This window comes from Pterocles gutturalis, unplaced genomic scaffold, assembly GCF_000699245.1.
Source record: "Pterocles gutturalis isolate BGI_N339 unplaced genomic scaffold, ASM69924v1 scaffold5149, whole genome shotgun sequence".
NCBI classification, from domain to species: Eukaryota; Metazoa; Chordata; class Aves; order Pterocliformes; family Pteroclidae; genus Pterocles; species Pterocles gutturalis.
The window spans coordinates 69,886-91,286 of record NW_010130435.1 but is presented as its reverse complement, the minus strand read 5'-3'; the positions used below and the strand labels follow the sequence as shown (position 1 = coordinate 91,286).

Sequence of the window (21,401 nt, the reverse complement as noted above, 5' to 3'; positions counted from 1 at the left end):
AGGGGAGGTCAGGAAGGCTTCATTAGGAATGTGATGGTGCTGGCTTAGGTTTCCTGGCCACCCGTGGGGCAGGTAGAGCTTTTGGAAACAGTGGCCTCCGTTAATCTCTTTGGTTCAAACTGTCTCTGATTTTCCCCAGTGTTGTATGAATTTGCTGTCTCAGAAAAACTGCAGAAAGGGCAGTACTGGTGTGTGTAAACAGCTCTCTTCTTCCATGCTGCTGTAAAAGCTTTGCTTAACCTGCAAGGATGGAGGGAGACTATATGCAGATACGTGCAGGAGTAGTTTGTGTTGGGAAAAATGGGTCTCATCCCTGGTCCCATCCTTCCTGAACACAAGCTGAAAATTTTGGCCTGACTTTTTCTGGCTGTTGGGCATCAGTGATGCCAGCAGCTGTGGAAGACTGGCTCTTGCATGACTCCCCTCTGTTTACCATGGGATGTTCTTTTTGTTCCTCTTCCAGTCTGAGGTTTGAATCTGTGAATTCCTTGGCATTTTCTAGGGGAAAAAATACTGATGTGTTTCTGTAGTACTTGGGCTGTTCTTCTCCCAGTTGCATGATGAATACAACTGGTGTTTGCGGAGCTTAGGTAGTTCATTGGGCAGAGAGAAGAAGCAACTCTTCAATAACTGCTAAAGCTAGAAAGTTGTTGCAGTTTAAGACCTTAAATTAATTACTTTGGAAGTCAGTATACAGGTTGTCTGAATGCAGGTGTTATGGTCTAACCAATTTTTTTTCCAAAGTTAATTTAAGTGAATATTTTAGCTTCTCCTTTACAGTAGCTTTGAATATAGGACTGACTTGGATGCAGGGATGCTCTCTCTAGTCTTCACAGTTCAGTGATACGCTCAAAAGATTCACAGCCTGTGTTTTGCAGCATTGTCTTTTCAGGTACTTGGCTGCCCCAAGTAGAATTTGAGTACTTGAGGTAGTGTTGTAGGTTCCTCTCATGTTTTACCATTTTTTACCTTTGCCTTTAGAAGTTACGTTATCAAAAGTATGGAAGCAACTTGTCAAAAGCTCAGGGTTCATAATACTGGAAGATACTGGGGCAGCTTTTTTATTTTCTGCTTTAGAAAGAGGTCTTAATGCTCAAAATCCACACTTAAAAAAGCCTAAAAAAGTAGCTTGTTTTCTTTCCCTTGTCCTTGTGAAATGGGTAGCTGTTGCTGCTGCATTCTGTGCATCACCTCCAACAGACTGTGTTAGCTTCCTGTAGTGTATAGTATGTCAGGTTCAGGAGTGACATCCTGGTCCTTCCAGGCTCTTAATGGTTTGGCTCCAAGATACCTGAAACTTGCACTAAAGGACTGAATGTGTTCTGCTGTTACTGAAATTGGTGGTCTCTAATGTCAACATAGTATTTTTCTTTTATCCGCATACTAGCTATTAAAAGATGCCTTCTATCAGAACAGAAATGGTAGAGGTGTTTTTGCAGACTGTCTCTGGAGGAGAGAAGGTTGTCTGCTGCATGCTGAGAGGACCTTTAAAAACAAATAATTAATTACAATTCCCTTTAAGTGTTCTAATTTTTCTAATTTTAGTGTGTGTTTCTAATTTTCAGTAATAAAGGTGGCTATTGGGCTGTTTCTAATATATGCTGTTATTTTGCATAATTACTTATGCTAGTTTAATCTTGTAGTATTGTTCTAAGACTTTTTGGCTTTTAATATAAAGATGTCTTTTGTAAAAATAAATGTAGATGTGAAACATTTTTCTTCACAATTTAAAGCTATTAAATAACCATAACTGCTTTTCTGCCTGCCAGTAATTTGGTAAACACTTTATAAAAGAAACTGCATTTGTGATGGACTTAGCTAACTTTCTCATTTCATTTTGACTTCTCTAGAAAAGTTGGAAGTTGCACCACCATCTCCAGGACAACTGAAACATGGTAAAAGAAGACTTTGTTGAATGTAATTCAGTACTTTGTGCAGTCTGTCTTTCAATTACTTCATCATTCTCCTACAAGTGCTGGTCTGTCCTCATCTCTCTCGTATGGAGTAACAGAAAACCAAAGCACGCACCAGCAGTCACCCTGCCTTCTTTATTTCGTAACAGCTCAGCTGAAAAATGTGCAGCATTCAGTGAAAGTAGGACAGAAAGCCCAAATGAGAGTGCACTGTTCAAAGCCAGCAGCAAACACTGTGTTTCTAAGCCAAGCGGTGTAGATGCTGCAGCACTTTGGGGCTTTTTGCATTTCAGCTTCAAACAATTGACTTGCTTCTTGTCACATATATTTTAAATGGACTGGGAAGTGGGATAAAATTGCAGAGAAATTACAAATAGGTTTGGTATTCTTTATAATACCATGGTCATTCAAATTCTGATTTAGTTTCCGAATCAGTATATTTTTGTGGTTTTATACTCTTTCAGTGAGCAAATATATTTAGTTGAACATTTTCCTATTCTAGGTATCTACACTTCTTTTGTTTTTTGTTTTTTTTTTTTTTTTTGCTTGGTCCCCTGGGGTTCTATTTACTCCATGGGTTCCAAAAGTCTGACAATTTTCATAAAAAAATGAGGTTGCTTTGTAGCACCAGAGCTTGGTACACACATTTTGGAAATACTGTGTGTATCTGTGTGCTTTTTCTTTTACTTATGGTTTCGGGGTTTTTGTCCTGCAGTGGTTTAAAAAAAAAAAGTGGAAAATTTCATACGTTCTGTGCTTAAGTCTCTTACCTGTGCATTTAAGAAGGTATGTGTGTTCTTACAAAATAGCTACAGAAGTCCAAATATGTTCTAGTACCTGAGCATGCAACATTTCTTGTGTGGTTTTGTTTTTCGCATGATCGTGGATTCATGCTGTCTGCAAGAAGTTTCTTTTCACATGACTGAGATTCATGCACTCTTCTTTCTTCCCTCTTCATATGTTTGCATCTATGTAAGTTTCTAAAACGTAGGAATTATTGTTCCTATCTGAAGTGGGGGGGGGAAGAAACCTAAATAGCTGATGCATTTTAAGTGTTAAAAAAAGTGAAAAGATCTAACTTTGTAAGCTCTATTTTTAGTCCAGTAGTCTGTCCTCGATGCTGTATTTAGTCCTATGATGCTTGCACTTTGAGACTCAGCTGGAGGCAATGCTGTGCAAATTCAATCTCATCTCCCTCAGAAGCTTACAAGCTAAAACTTGGGAGAGAAAATGGAACAGGACAATGGAAAATATTTTCAAATAGTTTACTTGGAGTTTCAGGAATGTAAAGGAAAAACACATAAAACAAAAAGTGGAACTTGATTTCTTAATGTGTTGAGGAGCAGCTTCAAGTCTAACTTGTCCTCATCATAGTGCCCAAACAAAATCAAGATACAGAAGTTTGGGTTGAATAGGGAGATAATTACCGGTGCATGATACACTAGGGGAAACCACCTCAGCATTTGCAGATTTAGTTGAAGGAGTTTTGACAAGAATTGCCTAGCTCCTGGCAGTACTCCTAAAATACGAATTTTTAGGAATGTGTGAAGAAGATGGAGCTCTTGCGCAGGAATAGGGAGGGACTGCGGGAGAAAAGGGCTTTATTTCGAGCAAGAGAGGAATGCAGGGAGTCTGGTGAGACAGTTTGGCAATCTTCAGTGATACTGCAGCCTTGGTTGGAAGGACTGTAAATAGTGTCAAAGTTTGTGTCATTTTAAATATTTCTCTTATGTATTAGTAAGTATAAGTGGCTTCTGTCCAAAATTGTACACGTGTTTGCAAAGAGTAAGTTGTTTTAACTGGTTCTTTGCAAGCTATTAGTAACACTTGTCTGTGGCAAAGGGTTTTACCAAACGTGACAGAAATAGAGAGGTGATGAATAGAAGTAGTAGGAAAGGGATGTTGTGTGCATGCGTTGTCTTTGCTTCTCTTAAAGCCAGCATTAGACTGACAGTTCAGTTGTTCCTGTGAACTAGTGAACTCTTATAAATATTTATTTTCTCTTTGTTACTTATTTCTTTTAGTGTTCTTCCACAATGCATTGCCTTTTGTAGGGTTTGGATTTTTGGATAACGCAATTATGATTGTTGCGGTAAGTTCGTTATTTAATTCCTTGATCAAGTCAGCATGTTTCATTATGTTCAAGGAGTAAATGAGGGCTTCAGGAAGGCTTCATTCCCTCAGTATCAACTCACTAATTTCTCGGTTTTTTTGTTTTTTTTAAAGAAAGTGTCCATGCTCTATTGAGCCTTTGCAGAATGCAGAGGAGTGTTGTTCCTTCTGAAGGCCAGCATTGTAACTAATTTGACTGAATTCAGAAGAGGCTTGCTTTTTTTCCTGTCCTAATTTGTGCTGCAGGACACATTCACCATCATTTAGTTAATATATTTTTTTTGTATTGAGCGATGATAATGTGATTATAATGGGTTGATGAAGAGGTGTTCAGGGTTTTTACTGATGTGTTCCTTTGTTCTGAGCGATGCAGGCACTGCTAGTGCTGATGCTGATCTGTACTGATACAGACTGGTGTTTCTGAGTATCACCCTTGAAATATTTTCCTGTTCACTTGGAGGATGAAATAGGCTAGTGGAACAGGAAGGTGGCTAAATGCCAAAGATACTGTTCCTTGTGGAGGGTTGTCGTTGACAGCGTGATCTTAATTGTGGGATAATTCAGGTGGAAATGGAGCACAGGACCCACTAGGTCTTTAGTCGTGCTCCTGCTCAGGACCTTCGCAGGGTCTCTAGTCTAACCTCCTGCTCACAGCAGGGTCGGCTGTAAGGTCAGACCAAGTTACTCATTATTTGGTGCATGTGATTCTTGCAAAGCTTCAAGGGTAGAGGCTGCACAACCTGTCTGGACAACCTGTTCCAATGCTGGACTGTCCCCAGAGCGGTTGACATTTAGTTACAACTACAACATCTTGTTTTGATTCATGCCTGTTGTCTGTCATCCATGGGCCACACGCTGCTGTTTCATCATGCAGTTCAGTGTGATTTTATGTGACTTCAGCTGAAAAAGGAAGGAGCTACGACACTCCGTTTTATTAGTTTGCTCGGTATTTGCAGAAGTTTGCATTCAGAGCTGTACGTTCAGCTGAGAATCACAGTGGAGAAAATGGTACGCAGAGATAGGGACTGCGGGTTTGTCCCTTACGTGGCCATTATGAAACACTGTAAAATATTAAAAGAATATCAGAAGTAGGCTTTTGTTCTAGGGGGAAATACAAGTGCCAGGAGGGTAGGAGCTGTGCAGATCTAGTATAAGTGATGTCCCTGTATCCTTTCAGTTTTAACATAAAGCAGTAAAGCAATGCTTTTGCCAGTTGAATCAATATAATCTATTTTAACTCCAAATCCCTCCAATGATGAGAAAACTCTTATTTTTCAGGGAACCCAAATAGAATTGTCAATTGGAGTTATCCTAGGAATTTCAACTATGGCAGGCAAGTAATAAAAATGTAATATGTATAGACTAATATGACACATTCCTATATTTTAGGTTGGAAGTGGGCCACAGGGCTGGAAATGGCTCTTCCTTGGTCTTGCAGCTGCCTTTCCTAATAAACAAACAACCTATGGTTGAAGCAAGGACAGATTCCATTTGCAGAAATGGAATTTCAGTTCAAATAGCTTTTGAAATGCTTGTTGTCAGTTTTCATCTAAAAGTTCAAATCCTGGGTCACTTAAAGTGTATTTGCATTTCTGTGGTGGAACTGCTCTAAATTCCTTAGGATCTGATATTTATGTATGTGTATATATATGTTTGAAAGTTGGTGTTTGCTTGCAGTGTTAAGACCAGCATGGGTGTCTTTTTACTGCGTTGGCCGGTGTTCTTGGTAGCTTCTCTGCCTCTGCGCGATACCACGCCTTGCTCCTGCACTGGGCCAGGACTGATAAGCTCTGCTCAACAGCTCTGGTGCCTCTGCAGTGTCAGAGGGGGGAAGAAAACCCCACAACAAACCGCTTGGGGATCCACCAACTGCAGGTGTGGGATTGCTTGAAAGCACCCCGATAGCTTCAATGAGAATGTAGATGGCAGAACAGGTTAATCATTTGGAAATATGCAGCCCTCCATTGCAAGGCAGGGCAGTCACAGGCAAGCTTATCTCAGTAAGATCTGCTGTATTTTAAGTGTGTAATTTTATTCAGTTGTATGTAAAGTCTTTATTCCTAAGCTGACACAGTTCATGGATATGTTGAAATGTTTATCAAAGCTACATACGTGAGTAACAGCTCCTTTAATTTCCGTACTCCTGTGCCTCTTGAGGCACTGGAAAGCTTTGCTTGGTGCCCAGAATTAGCTGTATGAAACAACACGTGGCTGTTTTTAACTCGGATCTGAAAAGTTATGTTGATTACCAGGTGTCAGTGTTGTCTTTTTGTATTTGTCAACTTTTCTTCATGTAAGTTGAGAAAAAATAATTGCACTTCCTATTACTGTTAGTCTGCTGCTGTTATTACAAACTGTAATAAGGTCAGAAGAAAAACTATAAAATAAACTTATAGTCTTTTATGCTATATATACTGAGAAGAGTGAGGGTCACTGAGATGGGAGGGAGGGGAGCTGGTTGGTTTATTATTATTAAAATAATACTTTGCTTTCTTGTCCCCTTTTTCTTCCCTCTCCATCCCTCTAGCTGCTGCTTTGGGAAACCTTGTTTCAGATTTAGCTGGACTGGGGTATGTCTGAACTTGTATTAAGAGTATTTTTTTTTCCTCTCTTGCAAACACTATTGGTGTTACTAACCTAAAAAATACAAACTGCTGAAATTGCTTTCTTTTTTTCCTAGCTCTTGAATTTTGGTTCAGTAAACTACATGACTGTAGAAATGTGTTCTGTCCTTGCTAAGAAAAAGTTGGAGTATGAGGTGGCTCTTGTTGAGGTTAAAACTGCAATGCCATAGTTCTGAAACAGAATAACTCTCCTGCTATTACACTATTATGTATTTTAAGTGATAAAATTGGGATTGGGGCTCAACCTGGTTCAGTGTGTAGGTTGGTAGGCAATGCTTGCTTTTAAGGAAGTATTAGGATTTTTTTCTACAAAAAGTAAGTTAATTGAAATACAAAATGGAAAAAACCCTTTTTTTTTGTGACATAATATATTGCTGAGATGGAATATACCTAGTACGCCACCTTAGATTTTGTTATACCTAGATGTGAAGACATTTCCTTCTACTCAGATAAAACAGTTATATATCTGAAATGTCTTCAGATCATTTGATGTTTCTGATATAAACAGATGCAGCTGACTATTTTTTTAAAGAAATTTCTGAGGAATTGCTGAAAGTAAAGCTATCTGTTACGCCTCTCTTTTCCACTTTTCCTCTATTTTTTTTTTTTCCTGCAAATAGCAAGGGTGGTGTGTTTGTGTAACATTTCCTCCAGTCAAGGCTGCTTACAAGCTCTGCAGAAATACAGTAACGTTCGCACTGGTTGTGCATAGAGTTTTTCTGGAAATTTTGGATATTAAATCAGTGAGAAAATCAGTTAACTTTGCTAAATGTGACCACCAGAAGTCTGAACACCTCTTGATGTAGTATATATACAGAGGTCTCTATATACCTATTTCCTCCAGTCAAGGCTGCTTACAAGCTCTGCAGAAATACAGTAACGTTCGCACTGGTTGTGCATAGAGTTTTTCTGGAAATTTTGGATATTAAATCAGTGAGAAAATCAGTTAACTTTGCTAAATGTGACCACCAGAAGTCTGACTTGATGTAGTATATATACAGAGGTCTGTATATACCTCTTGATGGCTTTATCAGTATGCTGCAGGAAAAGCTATTCAATTTGTGTTCAGTGCTTCAAATATTTCAAAATCCCCACTAGAAGAAACTGTTTGTGCTTGTTTTCTTGTTCTTCCAGTCTTGCAGGTTATGTAGAAGCTTTAGCTTCACGACTGGGTCTGTCAATCCCTGATCTGACACCCAAACAAGCTGATATGTGGCAAACGCGTCTCAGTGCGCACTTGGTGAGTATTCTGCAAGTAGGCGCTGCTTGCCTGGAGCTTTTTTCTGTTTAAACTAATATGTGATAAATCCTTTTTGTCACTTTTGCCATTAAGTACTTAATGACCACCAGTGTTTTGCACATTTCCTGGAAGGTTTAGTTGATAGCCTATGTCAGAGAGCATCACGAAACTGGATTGTTTTGGGCTTGGGTGGCTTTTTTGCGTGCAGCAAGCCACAAGTGACTAGTAACGAGAATAGTCTCTGCGATGACTTCATGTATGCTACACAGATACCTGGGTTGAGCTTTGACTCCTATGACAAGATAGTTTATTTGAAGGTTATGGCCCCGTAGAAGTTTACTCCTATACATTCTTTATAAAGTGCTTGCTATTCATATACCTGTGCAAGTATGTATTAATTTCTAATATTCTGCAATTAGCTTCTATATGAAATTGGCTTTCCCCTGGGTAAACTTTGAGCATTTGAGTAATATTCACTGCCTGGGTTTACAGCTATGTGACACTCATCTTGCAGATTCATTTTCAGGGTGATAATTAACATTTAAACGTTTAAGCAGTCCCACTTGAGCAATGAGGGTGTTAGTTTATTTTGATTAAAGAAACAGATTATAAGAAACTGAGTAAAGAAACAGATACTTCTTTCACTTTCCCAGAATGAACCTTCGTGGGGAAAAATGTCTTTGCAGATTTACAGGAAGAGAAGTAACACTTGCTGAGGAAAAGCTAAGGGGGGGTTGAAAAGTCTGCTTTTAACAGTGATAGATCAAAGGCTTGAGCAGGGAAGAACTGGCATGTTGTCAGTGGGCTGCGCCGTAGTCTGTCCAACATAAGCCGTCTTGGTGGAAGCTGAGTCTGTGGCAAAAGCCTGTCATTGCACTGCAGTTCATTCACAGCGCTTTTCTGTGTAAAGACTTAGGAGCATCCTCACCTGTGTGCTAGCATTTTCTCTTTTTTACCTGCTGTCTCAGGTTTCTCAACACTATCCACCTACTGCTGGTGATGTGGTTTAGATGTTGCCTGTCTTACTACTTTCCTCTCCTAGACTTTTACATCTCTAGGTCAATTGTGAAATATTTTCCAACTTTTTTTTTTTCCTTGGTCTTTGTGCCTTTCCAAGTCTTCATGTTTGCAAGGAATTGCTTGTTCATGACTTTGCTAATTTGCGTTACCAGATACAAGCAGATACACATATAATTGCACCTAAAATGTGGGGTGATAGTGTTGTTTTTTTTCTTTCTCTGTCTTTCTAGCCATCCTACTAATTCTTTGAATCTGTCTCCTCCCTTGCCACCCACTCCTCATGGGTCATTCCCCTCCTCTTTTTTCAGAATTGTCTTTTACCACAGCACACACTGTTTCTAATCTTGTCATATCTGTCTCTCTCTCATAGACTGTGTTTCTAGTCTGCATGCTAAGAAAAATGTGACTCTCAACTGAAAGCTAGAACAAAGGGTCTTTTCCTGGTTGTGTTGGTATTGCACAGCAAATGAGTAACAGCTGACCAGTGAGAAACTTATCTTTTCCCCCCTTTTCTCTAGGGTAAAGCTATTGGAGTGACCGTTGGCTGCATTTTAGGAATGTTTCCTTTGTTGTTCTTTGGCGATGAGGAAGAAAAACTGGAAGAAAAAAAATAACGTTTTTACAAGACATATACAAATGTAAACTACTGTACCTCAATTATTCAATTACGCTGTCAATATTTAGGAATTAACAGACAGTAAAAATGTATAGACTTGGGAACAAAACCTTCAGCATGTCGTTTTATGGAAACACTAATTTATTGTGGCTTTGTTGTGTTCAGTACTTCTTTTTATAAGATACCATCTAACTTTTTATTTAATTGTAAATTTTTTGAAGTGTTTTCACTTATGGCAACTGATGTTTACCACTTTCCCCTTTGACATTATTCTTCAGTGGATTATTACTTTAATAATCCACTATAAATGACAGTATCACTCTTGAGTTGCACATTGGTTGCTTAACAGTTGTAATTGCATGACGACAATTTCACTGCTGTTCATCAGGTCCTTCAATGCAGATTATTAAGGTCAGTGATGAGTGATTTGAAGTCCCTCACTCTGTGAGATGACTGGTTGCACCCTCACCAGCCATTGTTTTGCACTGCCTTGAGGTGTTTCAGTGATCTATGACAGTCTAGTTTGTGTTTTTTCACAATTCTGACTAAGTCTCTGAATTGTCTTCTGAGGTGATAATTTTAATGCTTTGACAAGGTAAGTGTTTCCAGTGTAGGCTCTTTTTTTCAGTGGTGTAACACCTTCTGTACTTTTGTATTCACACCTTTTTGTCTCATTTGTAAATAATATTGTGAGAATTGAGTTCAGATATCCTTAAATTTATCTTCCTGAGTTTTGAATGTGTGTTAAGAACTCTGATGAACTGTTTCAAAACTACAAAGAACTTTTTTATTGTTCTGCTTAAAATAAGGTGTGAATAGTTGATTGGGGGACAAGGCTGGGGAATGCTTCAGGGTATGAGGGAGTGCTGGCATGGCAAGGTTGTCATGGGTGGTTCAGTTGGAACAATCAAGTATACCATCAGTCTGGATTAGAGGACCTGATTTCCAGATTATAACTTTGTATTTAAGATTAAGCCTTTGCTACCTTTTTTTTTTTTTTTTTTTTTTTGCTGTGAGACAATTAGTAAAAAAACCCAAGCAATGAAAAAAGGGAGACTTGAGGCCTTTTTTCCATCTTTGCCTTTTATTTTTGCAGTCTTACTTGGTGTGTTATAGATTTGACAGTGCAGTCACATGTAACTGTGCTTTTTTTTATATGGTCATGAATAAATTGATTACAACTATTGGATATTCATATTTCAGGATCTGACTTGCCAATAGCATACATAATGCTAAACTGATAACCGTTGATTGGAGGAGAGGGTTTTTTAATTGTTTGAAATTTTTTTTGGAGAAGACACTAAAAAGAGAGGCACAACCAGCGCACTTTGGAGGTTTTATTGATGGAATTGTTAGCACTTCTGAAACCTAGAAAGAAATGTTTCAAAAAAAATTGACTTCTATTTACTATAGGAAAAGTCTTATTGTAACATGTATATGTTTTACAGAGCTCATTGCTTATCTCTTGGTCACAAATCTGACTTCTGTTCTCATTTCTAGAAGCCCTTTAACAGCGGTACTGACACTTTTACATCAGCCTTTAATGAAGTTGTATCTGTTTTTTGAAAACTTGCAGTGAGTAGTCCTAGTAGCATATACTGTACTTTGTACATTAAACCAGGAGAATCTGGACCAAACTGTAAAACTGAGAAATCTCAGCCAGGCAAGAATAGAACACAAATGCAGAGGAGTTTTGGCTTGCAATTTCAGAGTTGGAAGCTTTATAAAAAATCCTAAAGAAACAACAACATACCACAAAAAAAAAAAAACACAGAAAACCCTCCTGCTAGAAAATTATTCACTACTTCCCCAACAGATTGCTGCAGGTTTATGGTACTTCAGTGATCAGGTGTTTTTTAGTCATCCACACATTTGTTTTGCCTCTTTTTTTTTCCTCTTCATGTACTTTTATTTCTGGTATGTTTCTATACGAAGCTGTATTTGCCAAGTGTTCCTTTTTTTTTTTTTTTGAACAGGTACATGTTCCAATGGTTTTGCGTAGCTTTTTTTCTAATTTTTTACAGTAATTCCAACACTGTTTGCTGTTATGATACTGGCATCTTCATTGGAATCTCCCAGTATTGGCCAAACCTCAGTTCTTTGCTGTCATGTCGACTGGAACACTTTTCTAGAGCTCATGAGAACAATGGGAAGGCTATGTCAGCTGTCAGTGTTCATTTTGTAATGACAGTAGGAGAGACCATGTACTATTGTTAAATAGCTTGTGTATGTAAATCGAGTATGTTTTGTTGGTGTATGTCAAACTATTGTACTGCAACCAATACGTTTATCAAGAATTAATGAACTAAAATGTCTTCAAAGAAGTTAATCAAGTGTCGCCTTGTTAAACTATTTAGTTGACCACAAAAATGTGGAGGGCAAGTGACACCTGGTAAGAAATCGTGGGTGTTTCAGGCTGTTGTCTGATAGCGTAATCAAGAAGGTGGTTTCAGTATTTGACAGACATGAAGAAATAACTCGTGATTTGGGGGGAACAGTGGCGCTGCTGGAGGGAGAGAAAGTGCTTGTTGGGGCCAAGCTGCCACCCCAAGTACAGCAGGGGTAGCTTGCTTTGCCTGTGGGATCCACTCTGGCGTGGATGTGATGCTGCTTTGTATGGAAGGGAAGATCTGTGCCTGATCTGTCCCCTCCTTGCAAGGAGTTTTTTTTTTTTCTGGGATGTATGAATGAAAGTAATCCCTGATGCTCTGATCACTCTTTTTGAAAAACACTTAACTGAGAAGACAGAGCATAAACAAAGCACTCCTTTTTGTTTTCTGTTGTCTTCTCCCTCCTTGGTAAAAGGAAAACACTACAGGCTTATTCAGAGACTTCAGTATTGCTCCATTTTTTTATTCTATCAGTTTGTCCTGTATTAACAGGAATTTTTTGCATTAAAGGACTGCTAGACCTGAAATTGTTTATTTTAAAATACTGTCTTTTATTGTAACTTAAAATATAAATGTATTTTTGACTGTATGTTATCTCTAGGGACAAAGAACTTGCATCTGATAGTATGGTTACTCAAATCTTTTTGCCATGTTTTCTCATTCATGTACTTTTACATAAATTATTTTAATTCAGACAACATATTTTGTATTGTCTTTAATTAAATTGTCGAACTTTCTGTACACCTTTGTACTACAGCAAAGCTGTTCTGTGTTTCTTTATTAGACCAGATGCTGGAGGGGAAATGTTAATAATATCCTGTGGGTATTCAACCTCAGTTAACAAAACAGGAATTTATTATTTAAGTTGTAAGCACATGGTCCGTTGTCACTGTCATAGGAGGTGCCACTGTGGAGTGGTAGTTCTGTCTCTTCATGCTTGGAAGAGTGATGTAAACAATTAAAATATTTGCATGGAAAATTGGTGGCATTTGTGATTAATAATAGTCAGAGTACTTGAACTTCTGGAATTAACTATTTTTTTTGTATGCAGACAAAGCCTTTTTGAGCTTTCCTGGACTTTGGAGCTCTTCACTTTTTGTTTTCACTCCTTCATCGGTCCATTTTGTGGATGCCTGTGCATAGAGGTGCTGAGAGTAAAACATATCGGTACTAGAAGGATGATCTCATCTCATTTTTGACAACCTGTGTAGCGTGGCTGTTTTACAATATTCTGATTGCATTGTGTAGAACTCCTCATTAATGTTGTTCAGAGGGTCTGTCGCACTTCTGGCTAACATGTTTCCCTCTTCTCTGTCTGATATTTTATGCGGTCTAGTGACAAGTTGACAAAGCGGCAGTATATAAATGAATGATCTTAATAAAAGTATTGAGGAATTATCCTGCTCTGAGAGACTTATGGCTCTGGAATTTTTTAACCTCAAATATTAAGAAAATGGCTAGAGCTGTTCAAGGTTGTAGTTAATGCTCTTATAACACAAATTCGAGCTCCTATTTTAAAGTCTTTATTTAAAATTTGTTAAGGCTTTTATCCTTGTCTCAATGTTCAGGACTGTTGGAATCCAGAGTGTTGATTCAGAATTATATTGGGGCGGGGAGGGCAGAGGGTTTTGAGCAAACTTGGAATTCAAAAGCCAGCGAAGATAAGGGCAGAAGGATTTCTTTTTTTGGAAGACTACTTCCCTCAAGCAGAAAAAACCCCACCTTTTAGACAGACCTGTGATCTTCTCCTCACCCTGTTCCCCAGAGATTGTGGTCACTAGTATTTGAGCAGGGCAGTCTTGAGCCTCAGATTAATTCAGAATAGTAACCTTGGGTAGCAGCAAGGAGCATGGAGTGCTGATATATGAACTCTCCCCTAAGTAATGGATTCCAAGGTAAGGCCTCTTGCAGTAGCTGGCAGGAAACATTTTTAGTTTAACAGTTTTCACCTTGGTAGTCCATAGGTATCTAAGCAACTGACTTAATGATGCAGCTACACGAGTTGCTCCTTCTTTTATGTCTTTGTTATGCAGTGGTCATTAGAATAATCTTCCACAGGGATGTGATTTTTCTTGTGTATGTGACTTGTACCAAGTCATATGTGTATGGGTAATGCTGAAGGTGGAAAGGAGTAAAGTGCAGTGATGTAAGCTCTTTCTCTGTATGTGGTGTCTTTACTGCAGTAAATGCATCAGAGTAAAAGAAAGGAAGCACTGGATTGAAGATTTGACCCAGCACAGTTTGCATGCCTTTGTTCACGAGCCATATAGATGGCTGCGAAGATGAGAATCATAGAATAGTTTGTGTGGGAAGGGACCTTTAAAGGTCATCTAGTCCAGCCCCCCTGGACTGAGGAGGGCAATCTTCAACTCAGTCAGGTTGCTCAGAGCCCTGTCCAGCCTGACCTTGAAGGTTTCCAGGGATGGGGCATCTACCACCTCTCTGGACAACCTACTCCCCTGTTTCACCACCCTCATAAAAATTTTCTTCTTTATATCTAGTATAAATCAACCTTTTAGTTTAAAACCATTACCACTTGTCCTGTCACTACAGGCCCTACTACAAAGTCTGTCCCCATCTTTCTTACGAGCTTTCTTTAAGCAGTGAAAGGCTGGAGTTAAGTCTCTCTGGAGCCTTGCATTCTCCAGGCTAACAACCCCAACTCTCTCAGCCTTTCCTCATAGGAGAGATGTTCCATCCCTCTGATTGTTTCTGTGGCCCTCTAGACCTCCTCCAATACGTCCCAGTCTTTCCTTTGCTGAGCTGGAAACAGTACTACAGGTGGGGTCTCACAAGAGCAGACTAGAGAAGGAGAATTGCCTCCCTCGACCTGCTGGTCACGCTTCTTTTGATGCAGCCCAGGACAGTTGGCTTTCTGGGCTGCGAGTGCACATTGCTGAGTCATGTCCAGCTTTTCATCCATGGGTACCCCTCAGTCTTTCTCCCAAGGCTGCTCTCAATCCCATCATGGCCCAGCCTCTGTTGATACCTGGGGTTGCCCTGACCCAGGTGAAAGACCTTGCACTTGGCCTTGTTGAGCCTCATGAGGTTCACATGGCCCCACTTCTCAAGCTGGCCCAGGTACCTCTGGATGCCATTCTGTCCCTCAGGCATGACAACCGAATCAGTCAGCTTGGTGTCATCTGCAAACTTGCTAAGGGTGCACTTGATCCCACTGTCTGTGTCATTGATGAAGATATTAAACAGTGCTCATCCCAGTACAGACCCGTGAGGGACACCGCTTGTCATGGATCTCCATCTGGACATTGAGCTGTTGACCACTACCCTCTGATCCCAACATTAGTCGCAACAGCCTTCATTGTGACGTTGCTGTCTATACCCTACTGATTTCTTTGCTCTCCTGAGCATGGTGGTTAGGAACAGTATTTAATGGTTAAAAGAGTTAAAGTTCTAGTTGTTTGCTATCAACTTTAGCAAAATGTCCAGAACAGAGGCTTTATTGCACATCGTCTTGGTTTCCTAGAACCTTTCCACAGCATATTTGGGGGTGGGATGGGTAACAATGCTGTTATATTTCCATATCATTGCTACAGTCACAGATTGATACAGAAGAAAATGATTAGGCTGTTGTTTGTCCAACCTTTTCCCTGCATTCATTATGAAGAGTTTGGAAGAGATGAGTGCTTCAGTGTGATAAATGTGTTTGTATTTTCATGTAAAGTGAATATGCAGAACGTCTTGACCCTGTGCTGTTACAGGACAGAACACAGTGAACCCCTTATCTTCCTCAGTTGTAAGTATAAAAGTATTCCTTGTCTGACTGTTCTGGGCAAGTATTCCTGAAATACTTCTGGCATCTAGAGAGTGTAGTCTTCCTCCTTTCCTCCTCTCACTCCCATTTTCTCGTAAGCATCACACAGAATATAGGCATGTGAATAACTAACCCAGACTCTTAATGCATGTTCAACAGATAACTCCTTCTCACGGGCTTGTGTTCCCTGGTCTCTGGATGAATCTGACTGTAGGAGTTGGAAGGAGTGGACATCTTTGGTTGGACTGGTACTGCTCACTGACTCCAGTCCCAACAAGAATAACAAATACTGAAATTATTTTGTTCTGCCTTGATCTAAAATCATTTGTCAGTATTGGTAATAATTTTCCATACCACAGCATGTATCTTCAGGAATGTCCTACGCATCCAGGAATGGATGGGTGTGAGACTATGTGAGTTTCTAACCCTATCAAGTGTTTTCTTCTTGTTGAAACTGCAGATTGTCATCTTTGTTAATAATCTCTTGGTTTGGCCTGGACTGGTTCTGAATTTTACTGTGGCAGAGCTGGATTGAAGAAAGGCTTCCAAAGATAAAAGTATCAGTGATGGCTCAGCTCCCCTGGGCATTTGGCTACTTTGAAAATAAAGTTCCCTCACTATTAGGTAGTGTCTTCTTTTGATGCCAAGTGCACAATCTGAAAAGGAAGCCGATGTTTCCTTCCTAGGGTCTCCAGTCCTTCTCATGCTAATGTCGTTCACAGTAATGTGTAAGAGGTCTGTCCTTTCTGGCCAGAATGGATGCCTCCTGGTAAGGTATGGTGTTCAGCCAAACCTGTGTGCCTCTGGCCATAATAACACCTGACAGTCCATAGTGCTCAGCATCCTTGAGCTTGTGGCTATAAAATTGCCCTAAAGACTTTTCATTGTGTTCTCCCAGGCTTGCATAGTAAAGGTCCTCGGGGTGAAAAATTAGGAATGTCTTTTCCAACCCTGTCCTTGAAGTCAAGTGGACGTCTGCGTCTGATAGTCAAGTTTACCTTCTAATTGTTAGTGTGCATATGAAGCGAATCAATAGGCAGATGTCTTCAGAAAGAAATTTAATGAACAGCACGTAGATTTTGAGCTGCCTAATGGTTGACTTTTTTTTTCATTTTTCCACAAGTGAAATGTCAATCAGCCAGCCAGAGCCTAGTCACAATGCCAAGTGCTGAAAGTTGCATGAAGAACAGAAATGGCTATTGAGTCTCTTCTTGCTGTGCTGCAATAATGATATCCCCTGTACTTTTCCCATCCATTCATCTTGATGCTTTTCATATTATGGGCAATAACAGCGGCTAAAAGGAGTGGGATTTGAACCTGAAGACTGTTCATCTGGAAACTTGGATCTCCCCTTTGTGAATAGCACTGCTTACAGTCTCAAGGAAGTTCTCAAGCTATCCTTGTGTTCCCGGTGTGAGATGGCTCCACCTGCTAATAGTAAAAATGAAAGCTGGTTTGTATTTGGTGAATGTCTGCCGTCAAAAAATAAGAGCCCTGTTCACGTTCAAAGTGAGATTTTTAAAACCCAAGGTGTAGTAGTAATTTTTCTGAAGGTGCATGTGGCATTTCCCTTACACTAGGAGTTAAGGAACAACATTTTACATAGTTTCGTGGTTGAGAACAAAGTACTAGATAGTTACGGGAAGAGTTCAGTGTCTATCAACTAGGTCCGAGGCATTTCATAGTTCCCTATTGCAGGGAACTGAGCCTCTCTACCTGTGTGTGACTTAATAACAGTTATTGCTGAGAGAGAGGTGGGGAGCATTTCTACCTCTGTGTGCAAAGACTAAGTTGCTGTGAAATATTGAAATTATTTGGGACTTTAAACCTAATGCATTTTGTGTGCATTTTGTGTTCTGTTCGTGATACTGTGTTTATCAGAGTACTGTATTTATATATCTTTGATTATGAACAGGGCCTTATGTTTTTTGCCTAGAGGAATAAGCTTTTCCAAAACTAAGTATTAATATTATCTATCAGTAAATAGATTATTTTGCAATGGATTATTAAGTGTACTGAATGAGACCATTCACTGGTTAGAAAACACGCATCTGAAGAGTAAGATTTGCGCACTGGACCTACAGGTACCATTCCTGTTGGAAGAGGTTGCACTGAACGGGGTGGTAGTACAATAACAGGGAGTGTGTTCTTCTCTTTGCACAGCACTGCTCCTTGGATTTGGCGGGGTAACCTATTTGCACAGTGGTGATGCTGTCTGTTGTTGCCAAAAATGGCTTATCTACTACTTCCAGGTCGTGTTGCGGTTTAACCCTGGTGGGCAATGAGTACCACACAGCTGCTCACTTACTGTCCCCTGCTGGGATAGGGGAGAGAATCAGAAGAGTAAAAGAGAAAAAGGTCATGGGTTGAGATAAAGACAGTTTAATAGATAAAGCAAGCTATTCATTCTCTGCTTCCCATGGGCAGGCAGGTGTTCAGCCATCTCCAGGACAGCAGGAGATCTGTAACGGTTACTTGGGAAGACAAACGCCATCACTTTCTTTCTTCTTCCCCCAGCTCTATATGCTGAGCATGACGACATATGGTATGGGATATCCCTTTGGTCAGTTGGGGTCAGCTGTCCCAGCTGTGTCCCCTCCCAGCTTCTTGTGCACCCCCAGCCTCCTCGCTGGTGGGGTGGGGTGAGGAGCAGAAAAGGCCTTGGCTCTGTGTGAGCACTGCTCAGCAACAGCTAAAACATCCCTGTGTCATCAACACTGTTTCCTGCACAAATCCAAAACACAGCCCTATGGCAGCTACTATGAAGAAATTTATCTTCATCCCAGCCAAAACCAGCACAGGTAGGAACGAGGAAGAAGGGAAGGAGAATGTCATTCTGCCAGGTCATTTTCCCTGCATGAGAATGCATAGAGGATATATTAAAAGAGAAAAAACTATGACTGGCATTTGTGCTACTTGCCGGCTGTTCTCTGTGCCTCAGAGTGTTTTTAACATGCTGGGAGATTGGGAAAAAGAGCTGATGAGGCTCCCCTCCCCTAGCACGGCTTTTCTGTACGTCTCAGCTATTGAGCTGCCAATAATCCCTGCACAGAAGTAACTGTCAAAGGAAAAATGATAGTCGAATATGCCCTTTTGAACACAGGAGTCCTTGAATAGGAAGAGGAGAATGACTGCAGGTGATTTACCTTTGCAGTGCAACTGCCTGGTTACCAAAGGCCACATCAAAAGCCAGTTAGATCTTAAAAGGAAAACAGCCCCTTTGTGTGAATTTTCAGATTGGCTTTGATGCAGATCTGCAAGTGACTTTTTCTCTGCGTGGTTTTGCCTCATAAGTTACTTGCCCCATTTTGTGTAGGAACACTGAAGGATATTGTTTTCCTTCTACTCGCTTTCCTCTGTGAGAGCACCAAAGGGAAGTCAGGACTGGGAGAGGGACTGCAACCAGAGCCACTGCGTGTGGGAAAACATCGCAAGAAGAGGTCATGCTGTGAGAGACAGTCTCCATTTATAGACCTCCTCAGTTTCCTTGTAAATGCAGGCAGACAGTGGGAGAGTTCCTCTGGAAAAATAAATTATTTTGTTGGATTGTGTTAGGTTATGCCAAAGGTTACTACACTGGCAAGCTGAGGAACAGGGCAGTCCCTTATTCAGATATTAAAGAAGAGGAGGCTGCTTACACCGGAAGCCTTAACATCTCTTAGGATAACTGTCTCCTTATCCCTGCAGTAGATCAAGGGCCTGGCTGTATGTTTTAGCAGATTAGAAAGTCCTGGGAAGGCCAAAATGCAGTTGCACGGGTTTCTATGGGTCACTTGGATGGCGTGTGAATGGTTTGGGTACTCGTGAACTCAGCCTCCTGCAGATATCCTGCAGGCTTCAACGCTCAGTTTGCATGTATGTTAGGAGGATTCCTGAAGTGGGATTTCTCTGCCTATATGTGGACTTTTCCATGTTGCAGTGGGTTACGTACCCTGTGACCCCTCAGTGGTAGAAGCCAGCCCTGGAGAAGGTGTTTTGGCTGATGGTGGTGGGTGTGGGTTCAGGATGGGACTGGTGACGCTCTGCAGGCAGGGGGTTACCACCGTGCAGCCTCTGCACCAGAAAGACCGGGTTTATGTTAATCCATACTGTCTTCTGTTATTCTCCAAGCCGTGGAGAGTTTGGAGTGCATTGGAGTTTCAGCCCTGTCCTTTGCCCAGAGTTTGCACAGTTTTTGATTGACCTGGCCTGCGCCTGGTTGCTTTTGGTCAGTGAAATTGTGGATGTGAGCTTGTACGTGACGTGGAAGAGTTTATTTCAACATGAAATAACTAGCTCACTGGATGGAAACTCTTTGCTGTTGTAAAGCAAACCTACTTTCATTGCAAGTGGAGCAGCTTGGTTGCGACGAGGGATGACAGGGAAACAAATGACTTCTTTAGAAACTTTCCAGCGGGGAAGAGCCCCTCCTTTCTGGGTGGCCGTCCTCTGTGACGCTCCGTGTGGGTCACACGTTATGACTCTTTTGTTTTCATTTCAGCTGCCGTGACAAACAATGCAAATGGCACATGTCACGCAGCAGCAGGGCTCTCCATTGTAAATTACTTTGCCTGAAAAATGTGGTCTGTTAAAATAAAAGTATTTCCCTGATCCTTGTGGCAGCTCACAAAAAAACGAACTTGGTGGTGTACTTATAACTAACGTGTTAAATGCTAGCTTGGTGTTGCTGAAAGGCGATATAACACAAGGTGGGCCAAACAGTGGTGTGTTGTAGCAAACAGTGGTACTGACAAAATCGTTAAGAGAATTGTGGCCTGCATAAAAATGATTATTTTTGTTACTATTCTGCAGCTGCCCCCTCTCAATGCTGATTTTGCTTGTGCATCCTTGAGTCACTTGTGGTTCTGATGCCAGTGTGGGGCACCAGATATAATGAAATGTTGAAGAATACAATTGGAAAAGAAAACACAGAAAGGAACTAAACCCTCCCTTTAAAGAAATAGAAGCAAATTATTAATTTCATTGAAATATCTGAAAAAACAACAGCAGTGTTTCAGCCTAAACCAGTATCTTTCACTCTGACAGACCAACTGATGATGGTTACAAAGCTAGAAGGTTTCTGAGTTCCATCTGATGAAAACCACTTTGGCACAGGTCCTGTATTGACTTGACTCTGATTTAAACTGAGTCATAGTAAACAGAAATGGTGGATTTTGCATGTTATTATTTCTTAATCTTTCCAGTTTAGTAAATTAGGATGCTTCCCATATGTGCAATCAGCCTGTGAAAGAGCAAGAGTTGCTGTTTCTGTTTGGTGCTTGTTGTTGTAAATGATTATTGAGAACAACAGAGTGTGGGTTTTTCCTGTATGATAATATACTCAGCATATTTTGAAACTATTATCATATGGTTCCTAGGCTGGATAAATGCAGTTAAGTTGGTGTCATGTTTGAACAAATCATCTTTTTTCTCACTCTGAATCTAAAATGGGAAAAGTTGTTAGGATGCACTTTCTTTTCCCCTTTGACCGTAGTTTGTGTTTCATTTCAGTTAGGTGTGATGGCAGTTATTCGTGCACTTTATTTATTTATGATTTGGCAATTTTCTTTAAAAGACCTTTCCAGCCACGATGGAAGATACAATGGTAACTACTTGTTAGCTGTGTGGTTACCATACTGGTTTCATAGGCTTTGTTCGCTTCTTGCTCTCTGAACTAAGCAGACAGCCTTCTGTTGCTTTCTGCTATGGCATTGATATATGTTCTGGCAAGGTGG

The 21,401-nt window shown here is 40.3% G+C and overlaps 1 protein-coding gene across 1 annotated transcript; it reads left to right on the top strand.

The window, feature by feature from the left end:
* The first annotated feature begins 1,848 nt into the window (after positions 1-1,848).
* On the top strand, positions 1,849-10,134 carry TMEM65 (transmembrane protein 65). Its single transcript, XM_010080211.1, has 6 exons — positions 1,849-1,895; positions 3,938-4,005; positions 5,304-5,358; positions 6,553-6,595; positions 7,784-7,889; positions 9,428-10,134. Exons 2-6 carry the CDS (start codon positions 3,994-3,996, stop codon positions 9,521-9,523), a joined length of 312 nt encoding a protein of 103 aa, XP_010078513.1. The 5' UTR covers positions 1,849-1,895; positions 3,938-3,993; the 3' UTR covers positions 9,524-10,134.
* Positions 10,135-21,401: the final 11,267 nt, after the last annotated feature.